The sequence below is a fragment of the Copadichromis virginalis genome, linkage group LG17, assembly GCF_057382275.1.
Source record: "Copadichromis virginalis isolate Kocher_CV1m ecotype Utaka linkage group LG17, C_Virginalis_male_GT1.1, whole genome shotgun sequence".
Taxonomy (NCBI): Eukaryota; Metazoa; Chordata; class Actinopteri; order Cichliformes; family Cichlidae; genus Copadichromis; species Copadichromis virginalis.
In genome coordinates, this window is record NC_140634.1 from 9,106,067 (window position 1) to 9,120,344 (window position 14,278).

General features: G+C 40.1%; 1 protein-coding gene across 1 annotated transcript in view; it reads right to left on the minus strand.

Moving 5' to 3' along the window:
* fndc7b (fibronectin type III domain containing 7b) overlaps window positions 1-7,257 on the minus strand; it is a 35,109-nt gene extending 27,852 nt beyond the window's left edge. The window contains exons 1-10 of the mRNA XM_085436494.1: window positions 7,209-7,257; window positions 6,608-6,904; window positions 6,229-6,489; window positions 5,614-5,883; window positions 5,035-5,298; window positions 3,326-3,444; window positions 2,732-2,873; window positions 2,128-2,391; window positions 521-781; window positions 78-332 (exon numbers count right to left, since the gene is read on the minus strand). Of these exons, the coding sequence (XP_085292620.1) occupies window positions 78-332; window positions 521-781; window positions 2,128-2,391; window positions 2,732-2,873; window positions 3,326-3,444; window positions 5,035-5,298; window positions 5,614-5,883; window positions 6,229-6,489; window positions 6,608-6,904; window positions 7,209-7,257 (2,182 nt within the window). The remainder of the gene's footprint in view (window positions 1-77; window positions 333-520; window positions 782-2,127; window positions 2,392-2,731; window positions 2,874-3,325; window positions 3,445-5,034; window positions 5,299-5,613; window positions 5,884-6,228; window positions 6,490-6,607; window positions 6,905-7,208) is intronic.
* Between the last annotated feature and the right edge of the window lie 7,021 nt (window positions 7,258-14,278).

Sequence of the window (14,278 nt, forward strand, 5' to 3'; positions counted from 1 at the left end):
TCAGACTATCAGCACTACGCTAGATCTGACAAATTGACATGTGGTCAGTTTTTAATGTATTTTGAAAATTTTCCTACCAGACTCCATGTAGATGTGCGTAGAGGGCATGCTGGAGCAGTTGCCGTCATGCTGGCTGACAGTCACAGTGTAGAGCTCGCCACATTTCAGGTTAGGTATTTTGCAGTTGGTTGCAGTGGAACTGCAGCTTAAAAGTCGCTGACTTGAATCTATAATGGTAGCAGTGTAGGAACTCACACTTCCATGCCACGAAATCAGAGCCTCATTGGCTGCACAGTCCAGGGTGGCAGTGAGGTTATTTGGTGGGCAGGGAACTGAAATGACACAAGTGGGCCATTATCAATCAGAAAGAAACAAAACTGTATTTAACTTTTAATAAAATAAAAGAAATGTGCAAATATGACTGTGACATTTTTGTCATTAATGCTCACTCAGAAAAAAGATGCACATCTTGGCAACTTTTACATAAAGTAACTAAATGAGCATCTTCACTAGAGGTTACCTGTCTCTATGGTAAACATGTCACTCTCAGAGCTGTTGCACATGAAGTTGGAGGCAATAACATAGACTTTGTAGCTGGTGCTGCACTTCAAGCCACTGATCATACACAACATATCCAAGGAGTTGCAGCTATGAATGACCCCATTGCTGTCCTTTGCCATTGCAACATAGAAAAGTGCTGCGTTGCTCATCTCCCACTTCACAGAGATGGAGTCTTTTGCACAATTTCTCTCTGCTGAGATGTTCTGGGGAGTGCATGGGGCTGAGGTAGAAAGCAAGCAAGTTAATAATAATACCAACCTGGAACACTTTCACAGTACTAGAATTAAGTAAACGATCTATTTTTAGTTTTTAGTTTTTTTTTTATTGCAAATACATCTACAGATTTCTTTTAATTACTCTTCAACTTTATAAAAGGCTTGAAAATTCTAGTCAAAATTTCCTACAGTTTCAGGTCATGTCTTTTACAGGTTTTTTTTTAACAAACCAACAGTCCAAAACTTTTAAGATAATCAATTAAATTATGCAGCAAGACATTAAAAAACATTGTTCTTTGGAAATAGAATTAGTACTTGCTTGTTTATTGGCTATATTCTATATATATCCACTGGTAAAATGTAACAAAGACATGTAATATAATATATTCATAATGTTTTCACTTGCAGTTAATCATTTGTCAAGCTTAGAATGAATCTTGCATAGCTGTGTAGGAATGGGTCATCCACCATAGACTGCATCATGTTGTGCTGCCATGTTTTACTATAACCAAACACTGAGCCTAGATTGAACCACCTGTGTAAACATTACTACCACCATAGGTTCTCTTACATGCTTGGTAAGGTTCAGGTATTCAGTTAGCTGCAATCTGCAACCTCAACGCAAGATACCACTAAATACTACACACTGATTCTTTAGTAAGTAAATTGTGAGCCATCTTTTTTTATTATTATTATTATCATACTTTAATATGTAAACAGCTGAATTTGCAGTAATGCAACTTAGAGTAATGTAGATACAATACAGATTATCCTGTTGCATATAAAATATTGGCTCAGTTAATCCAATGCTATTAAAAATAAACATTTAATTAATCGAAATATGCAAATATGTAAATATAACACTGAGATTGGTTTGGTTGGCATACTAAATATGTTTTACTGATAAAATCTTAGTTATCATTAAGATTTGTATAAACCAATTAACCCATAAGAACCTGTGTCACTGCCCCTTTACACACTGAGGAAAGTCATGTTAAAGTTTTAACATCGGCTCTACTATAGTTTTCCTGGCAGTAAAAATGGGTCTGTGCTCTTTTGGATTAATGGAGTGAATGCAAATGCAGATGTCTGAGGCGCTAACACAGGGGTGGGCAATCTCAGTCCACAAGGGCCGGTGTCCCTGCAGGTTTTAGATGTGTCCTCGAACCAACACAGCTGATTTAAATGGCTAAATTAGCTCCTCAACATGTCCTGAAGTTCTCCAGAGGCCTGGTAACGAACTAATCATGTGATTCAGGTGTGTTGACCCAAGGTGAGATCTAAAACCTGCAGGAACACCGGCCCTCGTGTACTGAGATTGCCCACCCCTGCTCTAACATGTGTTCCTCACTTGTCTCAGCCGGTGGCCCCAGCACTGTTGGACTGGGACAGTCATTGTCAAAAGATCTGATGGTGACGGTCAGATGGTCTCCACACTTGACGCCCTTCATAACACAGCTGTTGGACACTGAGCTGCAGTTGTAGCTGCTGTTTCTGTAGTTGCCCACAGCTGCCACGGTGTAGTACAGTGCCCCCTCAGCATTGTCCCACTTGCTGAGCAAACTGTCAACGCTGCAGTCGGCTACTGTTTCCAGATTCTGCGGAATGCAGGGTGCTGGAAAGAGTGGAAATAAAGAATTGCATAAATGTACTAAAATGTTTGCATTTATATAAACGAGAAGCTGAACACAACTGATATTGAATTGTAAATTGGATTCATCACATTCATCACAGAGAGCTGATATGAGAACGCACTTCAGTTTCTCTCAGAACCAGGAATACGTTAAATTTCCTGTTCAAAAACTGTTACAATTTGGAATGTTAACAATGTAATCATTTGCAGATAAAAGACTATTTAAATAGTTAGCCCCAGTGAGATAAATTTGTCAAATCATTCACTAGAAAATGGGACATTAGTTACCCAAAATTATGTTGCAGATTTATTGAAATCATACCTGTGCGAACGCCAACAGGAGAGCTGAAGCCACTTGAGCAACTCCCAGACACAGATTGAACTGTGAAGGAGTAGTACCGTCCACAGAATGTATTTGTGAAATAACAATTGTTTCCTTGAGTCATGCATTGCCTGACCATTCCCTGGGTGCAAAGAAGAATATTTAATATTTAGCCAGTGCTAATTTACATGTTCTAGTTTATCACAAAGGTCAACATTTGAGGGAAAATTTTTAGGTTTCTGTTGATCTGACCACTTTAAGATCATGTGTATGCCAAGACTCTCATAAACTTTCTTTTTGAAATCCAACTTCTATGATTCTGTTTTCTACTTAGGTAGATAAAGTCTTGGGAATTTGAAGAGATGAGAAAAACAGTGTTAAACAAGCAAAGATTAAGGAGCTAGTTTAAGAAACTGGCTGGAAATGTTCATACAGACTATCTAGTTCTGCATGAAATCTGCCTACCAGATTTTCTAAAGCTTAATAAATTAATCTTCTCATTCAGTTCTCAGCAAGATGTTTTTATTGGCGGAAAAAAGGTTGTGCAATTATTATTTGACAAAAATAAGCAATTGTAAATCTAAAATATAATACCTTGGAGTCGACTGCCCTGGCTAAGTAGTGGTTTACTTCGTTTGTCTGATTCCATGAAAAAATGATGACATCAGTGTCGCAGTCCCGCAACAACATCGGGTTGGCTGGAGGACAAGGGGCTTGATGGGAAGACATAGAGTCATTTAAAAAATAGCACATCACAGACATGACGTATATGCTGTATATAAAGGATGGATGGTAGAGCTATCTATGGATGGATAGCAGGAGAGCTAAAAACAAACAAACAAAACTGGTTGGATTAAATATCCTCATCAAAGGTGAACTTCTCAAATCTCTGTTCAGGTTAAAACGCCCTGATACTAAAGATTGCGCTCCAGTGTTGCTTTTCACTGTATAATGTTTCAGGTTTCACTTAAACACAGGCTCATTCTTAACTGGCTGAACACAACACAATATGATATAGACAGCAAATCTCAAAAGGAGACCCAGTTTTCAAAGGAGACGCCTAGTGATCACTAAAACAAGTGTGTGAACTTGGAATGAAAAACTTGTAAACAAGTATTCCCATTAGGCGCAAGACCAATGTGACACCAGTAATCGCTATCCTGAGGTAAAAACAAGTGGGTGTAATATACTTGGAAAAAGCCCTCTTCTTAAATTTGACATCAATCCTTGTCTTAAAATTAATTTGTAGCTGATTGGTGGAGCTTGTTATTGTTATTATAAAAAATAGAGTTTTTCTTTGCCCTTTCCAGGGATTTGCTCTTTTTAAAAAGGTGTTTTATCACTCGATTGACTTAAGGATTCATTGTCCCGAATTAAATACGTGGGTGGTTGACATGTTAGAGCTGCTTGTCATGAAATTATATTCAGCAGCATCCAAGTCACGACAACTTAGCCAAGCACAATGTGACCCATTGGGTGGGGCTGAACACGCACTCTCAGCTCCGAGATCCCCGACTGAATGGAGGGATATGTGAGATGAAAAGATTAACTGCCTGCCCAAAATAGACAATAAAGTCCTGACATCCAGTTGACTATTGCTGGAGGGCCAAATATTTACCAATAGAAATCATGCAATAGGTAAAAATACTGCTAGTTATGAATCGTCTCTCCCGATAAAGATGTTCAGTGTTTCAACGTCTAATCTAAAGGAGCATTAAAAACATTTTACACATGCTTGTGTAACAGGATGAGGCCTTCTGCTGATCTTATGAAAAGAGTTGTATATTGTCTCCAGTAGTTCAAGAGCAGCTTTCTGAAAGTCTGACATTTATAGAAGTTCCCTTACAAGGTAGAAGCTTGAAATACGTGACCACTTACTAGACCACCTTATGCCCCTTATGCTTGATTTGTGGACAATTATACCTAATTGTGGGACATCAATAGAGAATCACTGCTTTACATTTCTTTGTTAAAACAAACTCCTTTATATTTCTTCTTCATTCTTTTTAGTCCCTCTTCAGATTGGCTTCTTTATTTTAAAACTTAAAAGTAAAATGCCAGATTTTTCAATACCAAACCTATACGTGTATTTGGAATATGAGCTCTCAGATTCTTCCTTATTTAAAACAAAATGGATTATTTCAGCTTTTACAGCTGAAGAAGGAAACAATCCCGCTGTGAACAAAGGCTCAGCTGGTTGGGTATGCTGCTTACACACTTCATAAAAACCCTGATAAAAACAGACTTTAAAGGGAACCCCATTGCTTTATTTTCTTTGTGTGTGTGTGTTTATTCGGTCTCACCAGTATTAAAAGAAGCTGAGGTGTTGTGGATGAAGTTCTTGCATTTGTCTGACATGGGCATTACATACACCTTGTATTCCTGGCCACAGCTCAGTTCTTTAATTGGACAGTTGGTGCTTTGGCTGGTGCATTCCAGCTGTGTGCCATTACTGCCAACTGCCACGGCCCTGTAGGACGTGGCCCCCGAAGCAGCCGGCCAAGACACGGTGACAGAGTTAGTGGTACAGCTGTAGTCCACTGATACTGATGAAACAGGTGTCAGCTCTGCAAGCAACGCATTAATATAATTTTATTTCAGAAAATTATATCATTTCACTGATGTTTGATGCTACATTGCCTCTAATCTGTATTTGAAGGGAAACCTCATATCTAATAGTAGAGTGCTATAAAACCCAAATAATCTTCTCACATGTCTCTTTTCCCATCAGCCTCCACCTAACCTAACAAATAGGTTTTCAGAACATCTGAATTGTCCTTGAGGATCATATTCTAAGTGTCTGAAAGGGACGCTTCAGAGAGAATGGCTGACCTAGATCCTAATCACCAAGTTATTGATATTGTGTGGCTCTGCAGACTCACTGTTGGTGGTGTATGTGTAGTCCGTGGGCTCGCTCGGCACCAAGAACATGCTGTATGAGAACACTGATATCAGATAGGTGGAGCATGGGAGGATGCCTTGAACATCCAGCTTGGTGTCTGAGACATTGTATGAAGAGGGTTGACTGCTGGGATCATCTAGGTTGCGAATCCTGACATGGTATAAAAGGACCCTATTCACAGGCTCCCACGTTATTCTTGCCGTAACCTGGTTAGTCTGTGTTGCAGTAATACCGACTGGAGGCTGCACCACTGAAAGAGAGTGGGATTTATTCAGATATGAATACTCTTAAATAGTTGACACAAATCAGTGAAATACTTTTTCTACACAAGTTTCTAATTCTTAGAGACCTTTGATTAAAAAGGGTCAAGCTACCATTTATAAATGCATAGCTTTAATGTAATTTTTCACTTTCTATGCATTTATTTTGGAATATCTGCTCCTGTCCCCCTGAAAAAGTCATGAGATTTCTTTGAACGTTCTCTTTTTTAAATTTACCAAACATTTGCAAGAGTTACCTGTTTTTCAGAGAGCGACTATAAAATACCCATCCACCCTAAAACACTTCTACATTCTAATTGAAGTTGGTCACTTACAGGTTGTGATGGTCTTCACTTTGCTTCTGCTTCCCAGGCCTGCCTGGTTAACTGTGTAGACATAGCAGTCATAGTTGGAGGAATGCTGCAGGTTTCTTACCACAGCTGTGGTGTTGGTGTATGTAAAGTTCATCACGGTTCCAGTGGTCTGAGAGTACACCTCTAGATAGTATTTCTGTGCTGAAGGCACTGTTGTCCATGTTACTTTGATTGAAGTACTTGATAGTGCTTGCCCTTCAACTATCTGTGATGTGTCAGGGACTGGTGGGAAAGAGCAGGCGAGACTATTTCACATAAACTGCTAAAGGAAGTCAACATAAAAAATGACAGTATTCTCAATCACGATCAATCAGTGTTGTTGTAAAAATGTTGGACTTACCTGTGGAAGCCAGAGTGGAATTAACACACGCCACACTGAAGAAGACAAAAGCTTTGACAGTCACATTATACTCAGTTCCTGGTTTTAGACCAAAGATGTTCCTCTCAGTCTGGGATCCGGATATGGACGCTATAATTGGTGCAGACTGTGGAGAGTTTTTCTCCCGAAGGTCCAAAACATAGTTTGTTGTTCCAGGATATTCCTTCCATTTTACCAAAATTGATGAGGCACTTGATGGACTTGCTGACACGATGTTGCATCCTGAAAGAAATGGAAATGCACTGCAATAAACTTTGACATTAAAGGTTGCACAGCAACAAATAATACAGCCACATATATGTCACACTGAACAGAAGCCAGTGTGACATCTTGAGCTTTAATGATATTTTCTATTCTATTATAGTCTAGTCATTATCATGGTCATAAGTTTAAAAATGACCAAATTATGCTAATACATAGCTCTTTTGACCTGCATAGTCACGCAAATGTCTCCATTTTCTTACCTTCTGCAATGTGAAGTATCTGTAAATAAAAACAATGAAAAATCATACAACTGTTTCAGTTTTATAGATTTTAACATAAAAAGTTATATTTAGCCGAGTTAGACTTACCAAAGCTAAAGAAAAGCATATGGCTCCCAACAATCCCATCTTTGACAATGAGAGCGGGATTAAAATTACTTTACTATACAAGGGAGTCAAATGCAAAAGGTGTGCTGGATTCTTTTGAGCTTTAACTCAGTATGCCTGAGAACCAATCAGTATTCCTCAAATAGAGGACAGGCTGTCCCTCCAACAGCCCCAGGCAGCATAAGCTGCCCTGGGAACACAGCATGAGGGAGGGATGGAGGGCGGGATGGATAAATGGATGAGAGTTTACCTGAAATGAGGATGACAGGAAGGTCATCACCCTCTCTCACTTCCTCTCTCTTTTTTCCTCTTATTCAGTCTATCAGCAGCCATAACCTCGATCCAGGCATTTTCCTTGCTGTCTATTTGTAGTATCTATTATTTTTGTAGTATTTATTATTATTTATTATTTGCAATATCAAACAGTCTTTTTGTTGTTCAAAGTCATTGATAAGAATTCATTTATTGTATGACATTGTGGCAAGTCTTCTGTTTTTTAAACTACAGAAAACAAAAGATTAGTTTTAGGATCTCTCAGTTCAGCCGTGTTTATTAGATCACAAGAGAAAAAATATTAATTCATCCACATAAGTCATATGTCACATGTTAACACAGCATTGTATTACCTAATATTTGGAGCCGTAGTTTGCGACATAATGTTACTGACCTATTAAGCCTTACTGCTCATTAACCCAAGCATGATTGATTCATTTGTTCAGTTGTTTTTTTTTCTTTTCTGTTGAAGTAACTGAATGTTTACACATCGTTATTCATTTAGTGGTTTCTTTTTCTTCAAGAAACAATACATGAGAGCGCGGTAAATGACCTGAACTTGGGAGGGGCTGCTTAAGCAAAGAAAAGAAATGCACCTGAAACTAAAGTCAGGAATGTAAACTTGTAAACTGGGACTTCATCTAGATGGGATGAACTTCCTAACGCACAGAGATTTACTAACTTGAGTAATTCATAAACTGAATTTTTGCAGGTGTTTAGTACAAACAAAAAGTGAAGCTGATTTCTTCCTAGATATCTTAATCCCAGAGCTGACATTATGTAGGCTACATGCTGGGCTGAAAAAGATCTTTGTCACACTTGAATAAAGGCCTATGGTTCCTCCTCGTGTATTACAAAAAAGGAAGTCAGTGTGAAAATGGATATGGGCTAGAATACTGTGAGGAAACTTTAGATGTTCTTAGGCAAAAGAGCAATTATGAACAAATGATGTGAACATCTTGATATTTTAGCTGTGATATTGTCCTGAGGAATACAATATTACAGGTCGGTGTTAAGGATCCTGTGTTGCAACTTCCCAAAAATCGGCCTCCATAAAATGACATTACAACACAGAAGGGTTGGGTTGTTTCTGCCTCTGGCTTCTCACCAAGCGGTGATCTCCAGTGGTTAAAAATGAATCCATTGACCAGATAACAAAAACTGCAGATCCTTGAATGGCCACTTCAGTTTAAAAGCAAGTCAATGCTAATTCACGCCCATGTTAAAATGCACAACTTTAGAACAGAAATAAACATGTTTACAGCCTGATGCTGGAAATGTTTTTTCTCTTCACTCCAAAACAGTAGCCCACAAAGCAACTTCTGACATCACAACAGCTACGCTCATCTTTATATAAAGTTGGCTTTACACTGTAAGGAACCTAGAGGTGAATTAATGACAGCTGCATTCAAATCAGCGACAATATTATGCATGAAAGCTGCTTGGTAGGATACATATATTCAATCTCTGATTTCCCTAGGGCGTCTCAAAGTTAGGTGCTTGCTCTTTTGGTGTCACGGTTCTGGGTCCGTTGGACCCAGTATTTTGAGTTTATGATGTTTTGGTTTAATTTTGCATCATGGATTGTTTTCTTGTTCTCTTGTTGTGGTCGTGATGATTGTTATTAGAGTTTCATATTTCTGTTATCCATGTTTTAGGAATTGTGGTTTCATGTATAGTTCAGTTCCATGTGTCATTTTCTGTCTCTCTGTGTTGAGTCCGTGTCTCTGAGTTGTAATTCATGTTTCCTGTTTTATTGTGAAAGTCTTTGTCTTATGTTAGTGTGTGCGGCTTTGTTCCCCCTGTCTCGTTAGCCCTGATCTCTCCCAGCTGTGTCTCCCTCCTGTTGCCGATTCCCCCGTTACTACCCTGTGTATATAAGCCCTGTGTTTTCCCATGCTCGGTGTTGCGTCGTACCCTCAGATCCTGCCTGTGTGGTCCAGTTAGTCTGTTCATGTCTGGTTTCTGTTTTTATTGGTGCCAGCAATAAAGCTGTGGTTTTGAGTTTCAAGTTAGTGTTTGAGTTCTGCACTTGGGTCCACATTCTCCACCTGCCCGCACACAGAGCCCTGACATTTGGTGGGCATAGGTCTCCTGCAGGGAGGGTGAATGACCAGAGTAAAAACATGAAATGGTAAATGGTAAACCCCAACATTTTATTGCAGTTTAGCTAACATTTTTAAAACACACATTATGTGAAAAATGGAAAACTTTTTTCAGACAGACATTTTATTTTCTCTGTTTCTACAAATCTGAAGGCCACTGCTTCTTCTGCAGAAAATAACAGTATTTCTTTACAATATAAAACACTTTCATGAGCAGTAGTGTACAAAACACTGTAGTTTTACTGTGAATGTAATGGTTTATAGGAGCACTTTGCAGTTTTCCAACCTCACTTTTTATGGTTACACAAATAAGCAGCCACCTATCTGGTGAAGTGAGTCATATTAAAATGAGACATTGCTTTGTTGAAAGAAGTATAAGTGAAAATGGTGCAGATGATGTTGAAGGAAATGCTGCTTTTAATCAAGTAATATTAGAGTTTAAGGTAGTCATCATCATCTATTCAGTATAACATACAGTGTACCCTAGACAATATAATAGTGGTTATATTAGTGATGTTATGCACATGCTAAAATAAAAATATATAGAAAAAATTCACACTGATTTCAGTTAGTGCGTAATTGCATTTTTTCATAATTTATCGTGTTATATCTGTATGATGGTGATAACAATAATAATAATGAATTATTATGTTAATCAATAACAGTTCATTTTTCTTTCACGTCAGGTTCTTATGCTCACTGCTAGGTGTTAACATGTCATCCCAGCACCTTAACCAACTCATGTTTAAATAATAATCACATTTCTTTACATTTTTGTCAAGCATAATGTCTAAAACAAGAACATGTTGACAAGAAATTAACCATAACTATGTGCATACTGGAGAAATGCTGTGAATCAAAAGAAGAAACTTAGAATAATGCATTTAAAATTCTCATCACTGAAGGATTTGAGTTAGAGTAGAGTTCAAGTATTTTCTGCAAAATAAGTGATCAAAGCTGTTGACTTTTTGTAATAAATAAAGAAATAAACTTGATAAATACAACCTGTAAGGATGAAATGTAATTATTTGTAAATTGCACAATGGAAGGGACATAGCAGAAGAAGCTATAGAACCACTGCCCTACTATGATGAAGGCCATTGTTCAGTGTCAGGGACCAAGCAGTAAAGCATAAAGGACACCGGTGGTTTTAATTCAAAAAACAGGTTTTATTGACCCAAAAATATGAAAATATATTTAACAAAGCCAAAACTTAAACAGGCAGACCAATAAAAGAGGTCAACTCAACAGACTAAACTCAAGATAATAATTAACAAAACCTCAAACATATGGTAAACTGACCTGCTGAAATGACACAGAGGGGGACTTAAATACTGGTTTAGCTAAACCAAATGACACACACGGGGGAAAACAAGATGGCTGCCATATAACCAACTAATACAAAACATTTAAACAAACATGAAACACCCCCCAGGCAATGAAGCATGTGGTGCAATCCAATTAGGCTGTCAGCAGTACTTCAGGTCTCCCAGCCCTTTGCCACACCTTTTGCCAGACAGGAGGAGACACCAACCCCCAGGTAACTCAAACAAAGAAAGATATATTAATATAACATAAAACAGAACTTTGACCTTGCAAGGTTAATATGTGTGCACGCCATATAAACATTGGAAGGTGTGATGGAAAAATGAATACATTTAATAAAGAAACGATATTGAACAATAAATAGAATATTTTAAAGTAATGACTGTAAATTAAACTAAAGTGAATCAACGGGTGGTGAGGTGTGGAGCTTACCATGTGTGGCATGCCATCACACACCTCCCCTCTTCAGAGCTCTCGCTGGAACAGCGAGAGAGATAGTCAGCAGTAAGGTTCTCCTTGCCTGGTACGTGGTGGACAGTGAATCGGAATGGCTGTAAGGCCAGGTACCAGCGGGTAATTCGCCCATTTGTGTCCTTCATCTGCTCAAGCCACTGTAGTGCTTTGTGATCAGTTTCCAAGGTGAAGTCTCTTCCCAGTAGATAGTAGCGGAAGGAGTCCAGGGCCCACTTGATCGCTAAGGTCTCCTTCTCTACTGTGGAATACCGAACTTCCCGTGGAAACAGTTTCCGGCTGATGTAAGCCACTGGATGGCGGCCTTCCATGGTTTCCTGAAGGAGGACAGCTCCCAGGCCCCGATCTGAAGCATCAGTCTGTAATATGAATGGTTCATCAAAGTTGGGACTGTACAAAACCGGTTGCTTACTTAGTGACTGTTGTATGTCATGAAACGCTGCCACTGCCTCCTCTGTCCACTGGATGTAATTGGGGGAATGTGATCCCGTCAGGTCTGTGAGCAGAGCTGCCCTGTTGGAGAACTGAGGGATGAAACGACAGTAGAAACCTGCCATGCCCAAAAGATCTCAGCTGCTTCCTTGTTTGGGGCAGGGGGGATGATTCCATGGCCTCGATTTTGCTGACTTGTGGCCTGATAACCCCCTTGCCGATGACATGGCCCAGGTATTCTGTCTCAGCAGCGGCGAAAACACACTTTGACGGATTCACCGTCAACCCAGCCGAGTGCAGGTGGTCCAGAACAGTTCGCAGGTGTTCCACATGCTCCTCCCAGGTGTTGCTGTGGATAACAATATCATCCAAGTAAGCAGCAGCAAAGTCAGAGCAGTCATGTAATACCTGATCCATCAGCCGTTGGAAAGTTGCTGGAGCTCCATGTAGTCCAAATGGCAAGACTGTAAATTGGAAAAGCCCCCATGGTGTTCTGAATGCTGTGAACTCTCTGGACCATTGAGTGAGTGGGACCTGCCAGTAACCCTTACACAGATCTATTGTGGTCAGGTACCTTGCTTTTCCCAGACGTTCAAGTAGATCATCAATTCTTGGTGTCGGGTAGGAGTCAAACATGGATATGGAGTTCAGGTACCTGAAATCAATGCAGAACCTCATACTCTCATCCTTTTTGGGTACCAAGACCACAGGGTTGCACCATTCACTCTTAGATCTTTCAATGATCCCTAGAGATAGCATCAAATCGATTTCCTTCTTCAATGAAGGCAGCAGACGTTCTGGGATCCTGTAACTTAATCGTCTCACAGAGGCACCTTCTCGTACCACAATATCATGTTCGACAATGTCAGTTCTCCCTGGATTCTCTTGAAAGACTGCTGATTTACACATTTCTCTCACCTGCTGCTGCTTGTCCTCTGGGAGATGGCTGAGATCATAATCTAGAGAGCCAGCAGGTGGTAGATATTGCTCATCTGCTTCATCTTCTTCAGGCACTCGCCGTATGAGCATTGCATCCGCCTTGTGTTCAATACGCTCCACCCACTCCTTCAGAAGGTTTATATGCAAGACCTTGCTGGAGCGCAACTGCCCTGGGGTGGACACCTCATATGTGGTGGGTCCCAGCTTCCTCATGACTTCAAATGGCCCCTGCCACTTTGCCAACAATTTGTTGTTGTCACTGGGGAGGAGCACGAGCACCTTTTGTCCTGGCTCAAACGCACGCTGACGAGCAGATTTATCATACCAAGACTTCTGCTGCTGCTGGGCCTCCACCATATGTGATTGAGCAAGTTCACCCATTTTCTCCAACCGTTCTCTCATCTGAATGACATAAGACAAAATGTTCTTGGATCCCCCCTCCACCTTGTCTCCCTCCCAAATCTCCTTTAACAGAGTTAGAGGGCCACGAACCTCATAACCATACAACAGCTCAAAAGGTAAAAAACCTGTGGAGGCTTGGGGGACTTCTCTATAAGCAAAGAGTAGATATGGCAGCCATTGATCCCAATCGTTACCACTGTCGTTGACAAACTTCCTGAGCATCTGTTTCAATGTCTGGTTAAACCGTTCTGTCAGCCCATCAGTTTGAGGGTGGTATGGTGAAGTTCTCAGACTCCGGATGCCCAACAACTGATAAACTTGCTTTAACAGAGTAGACATGAAGTTAGTGCCTTGATCAGTTAGTATTTCTCGTGGAAACCCAACTCTTGCAAAGAACTGCACTAAACAAAATGCAATGGGCTTGGCCTTTATAGATTTTAAAGGGAACACCTCAGGATATTTTGTGGCATAATCTGTTACAACAAGCATGTAACGATTTCCTGCTTTGCTCCTCTCAACAGGCCCTACAATATCCATTCCAAGATGCTCAAAAGGAGTGCCGATGACAGGGAGAGGTTGGAGTGGAGCTCTATGGGGGATTTTAGCAGATGTTATCTGACACTGTGAGCAACTTTTACAAAACTGAGCCACATCTTTGCTAAGACCAGGCCAGTAGAAATGATGTTTGATGCGAGCTGTGGTCTTGTGTTTACCAAGGTGGCCAGCCCACGGAATAGAATGCCCTAAGGTGAGAATGGCGTTTCTAACCTTCTGGGGAACCACCAGCTGCAGCACCGACCCCTGCTGACGATAGAGAATGTCATTTTGCAAGATGTACTCACTGTTAACCTGCTCCACTCCAGGTTCCTTTTCTTTGGCCTTCCAGAAAAGAGATATTAAAGATTGATCAGATTTTTGGAGTTCAGCAATTTCAGTTGGAATATTAAACCCTAGGGGTGACGGTGTTGGCTCAGCGTATCCACAGGTGAAAATTTGAATTTCTGCCTTCTTTGTCTGCGGGTCTTCCGTGGCTTCACCACAGTTGTCTCAAACTCCTCATTAAAAAAAAAGGCAGGGCACTCAGGGTCTCAGAG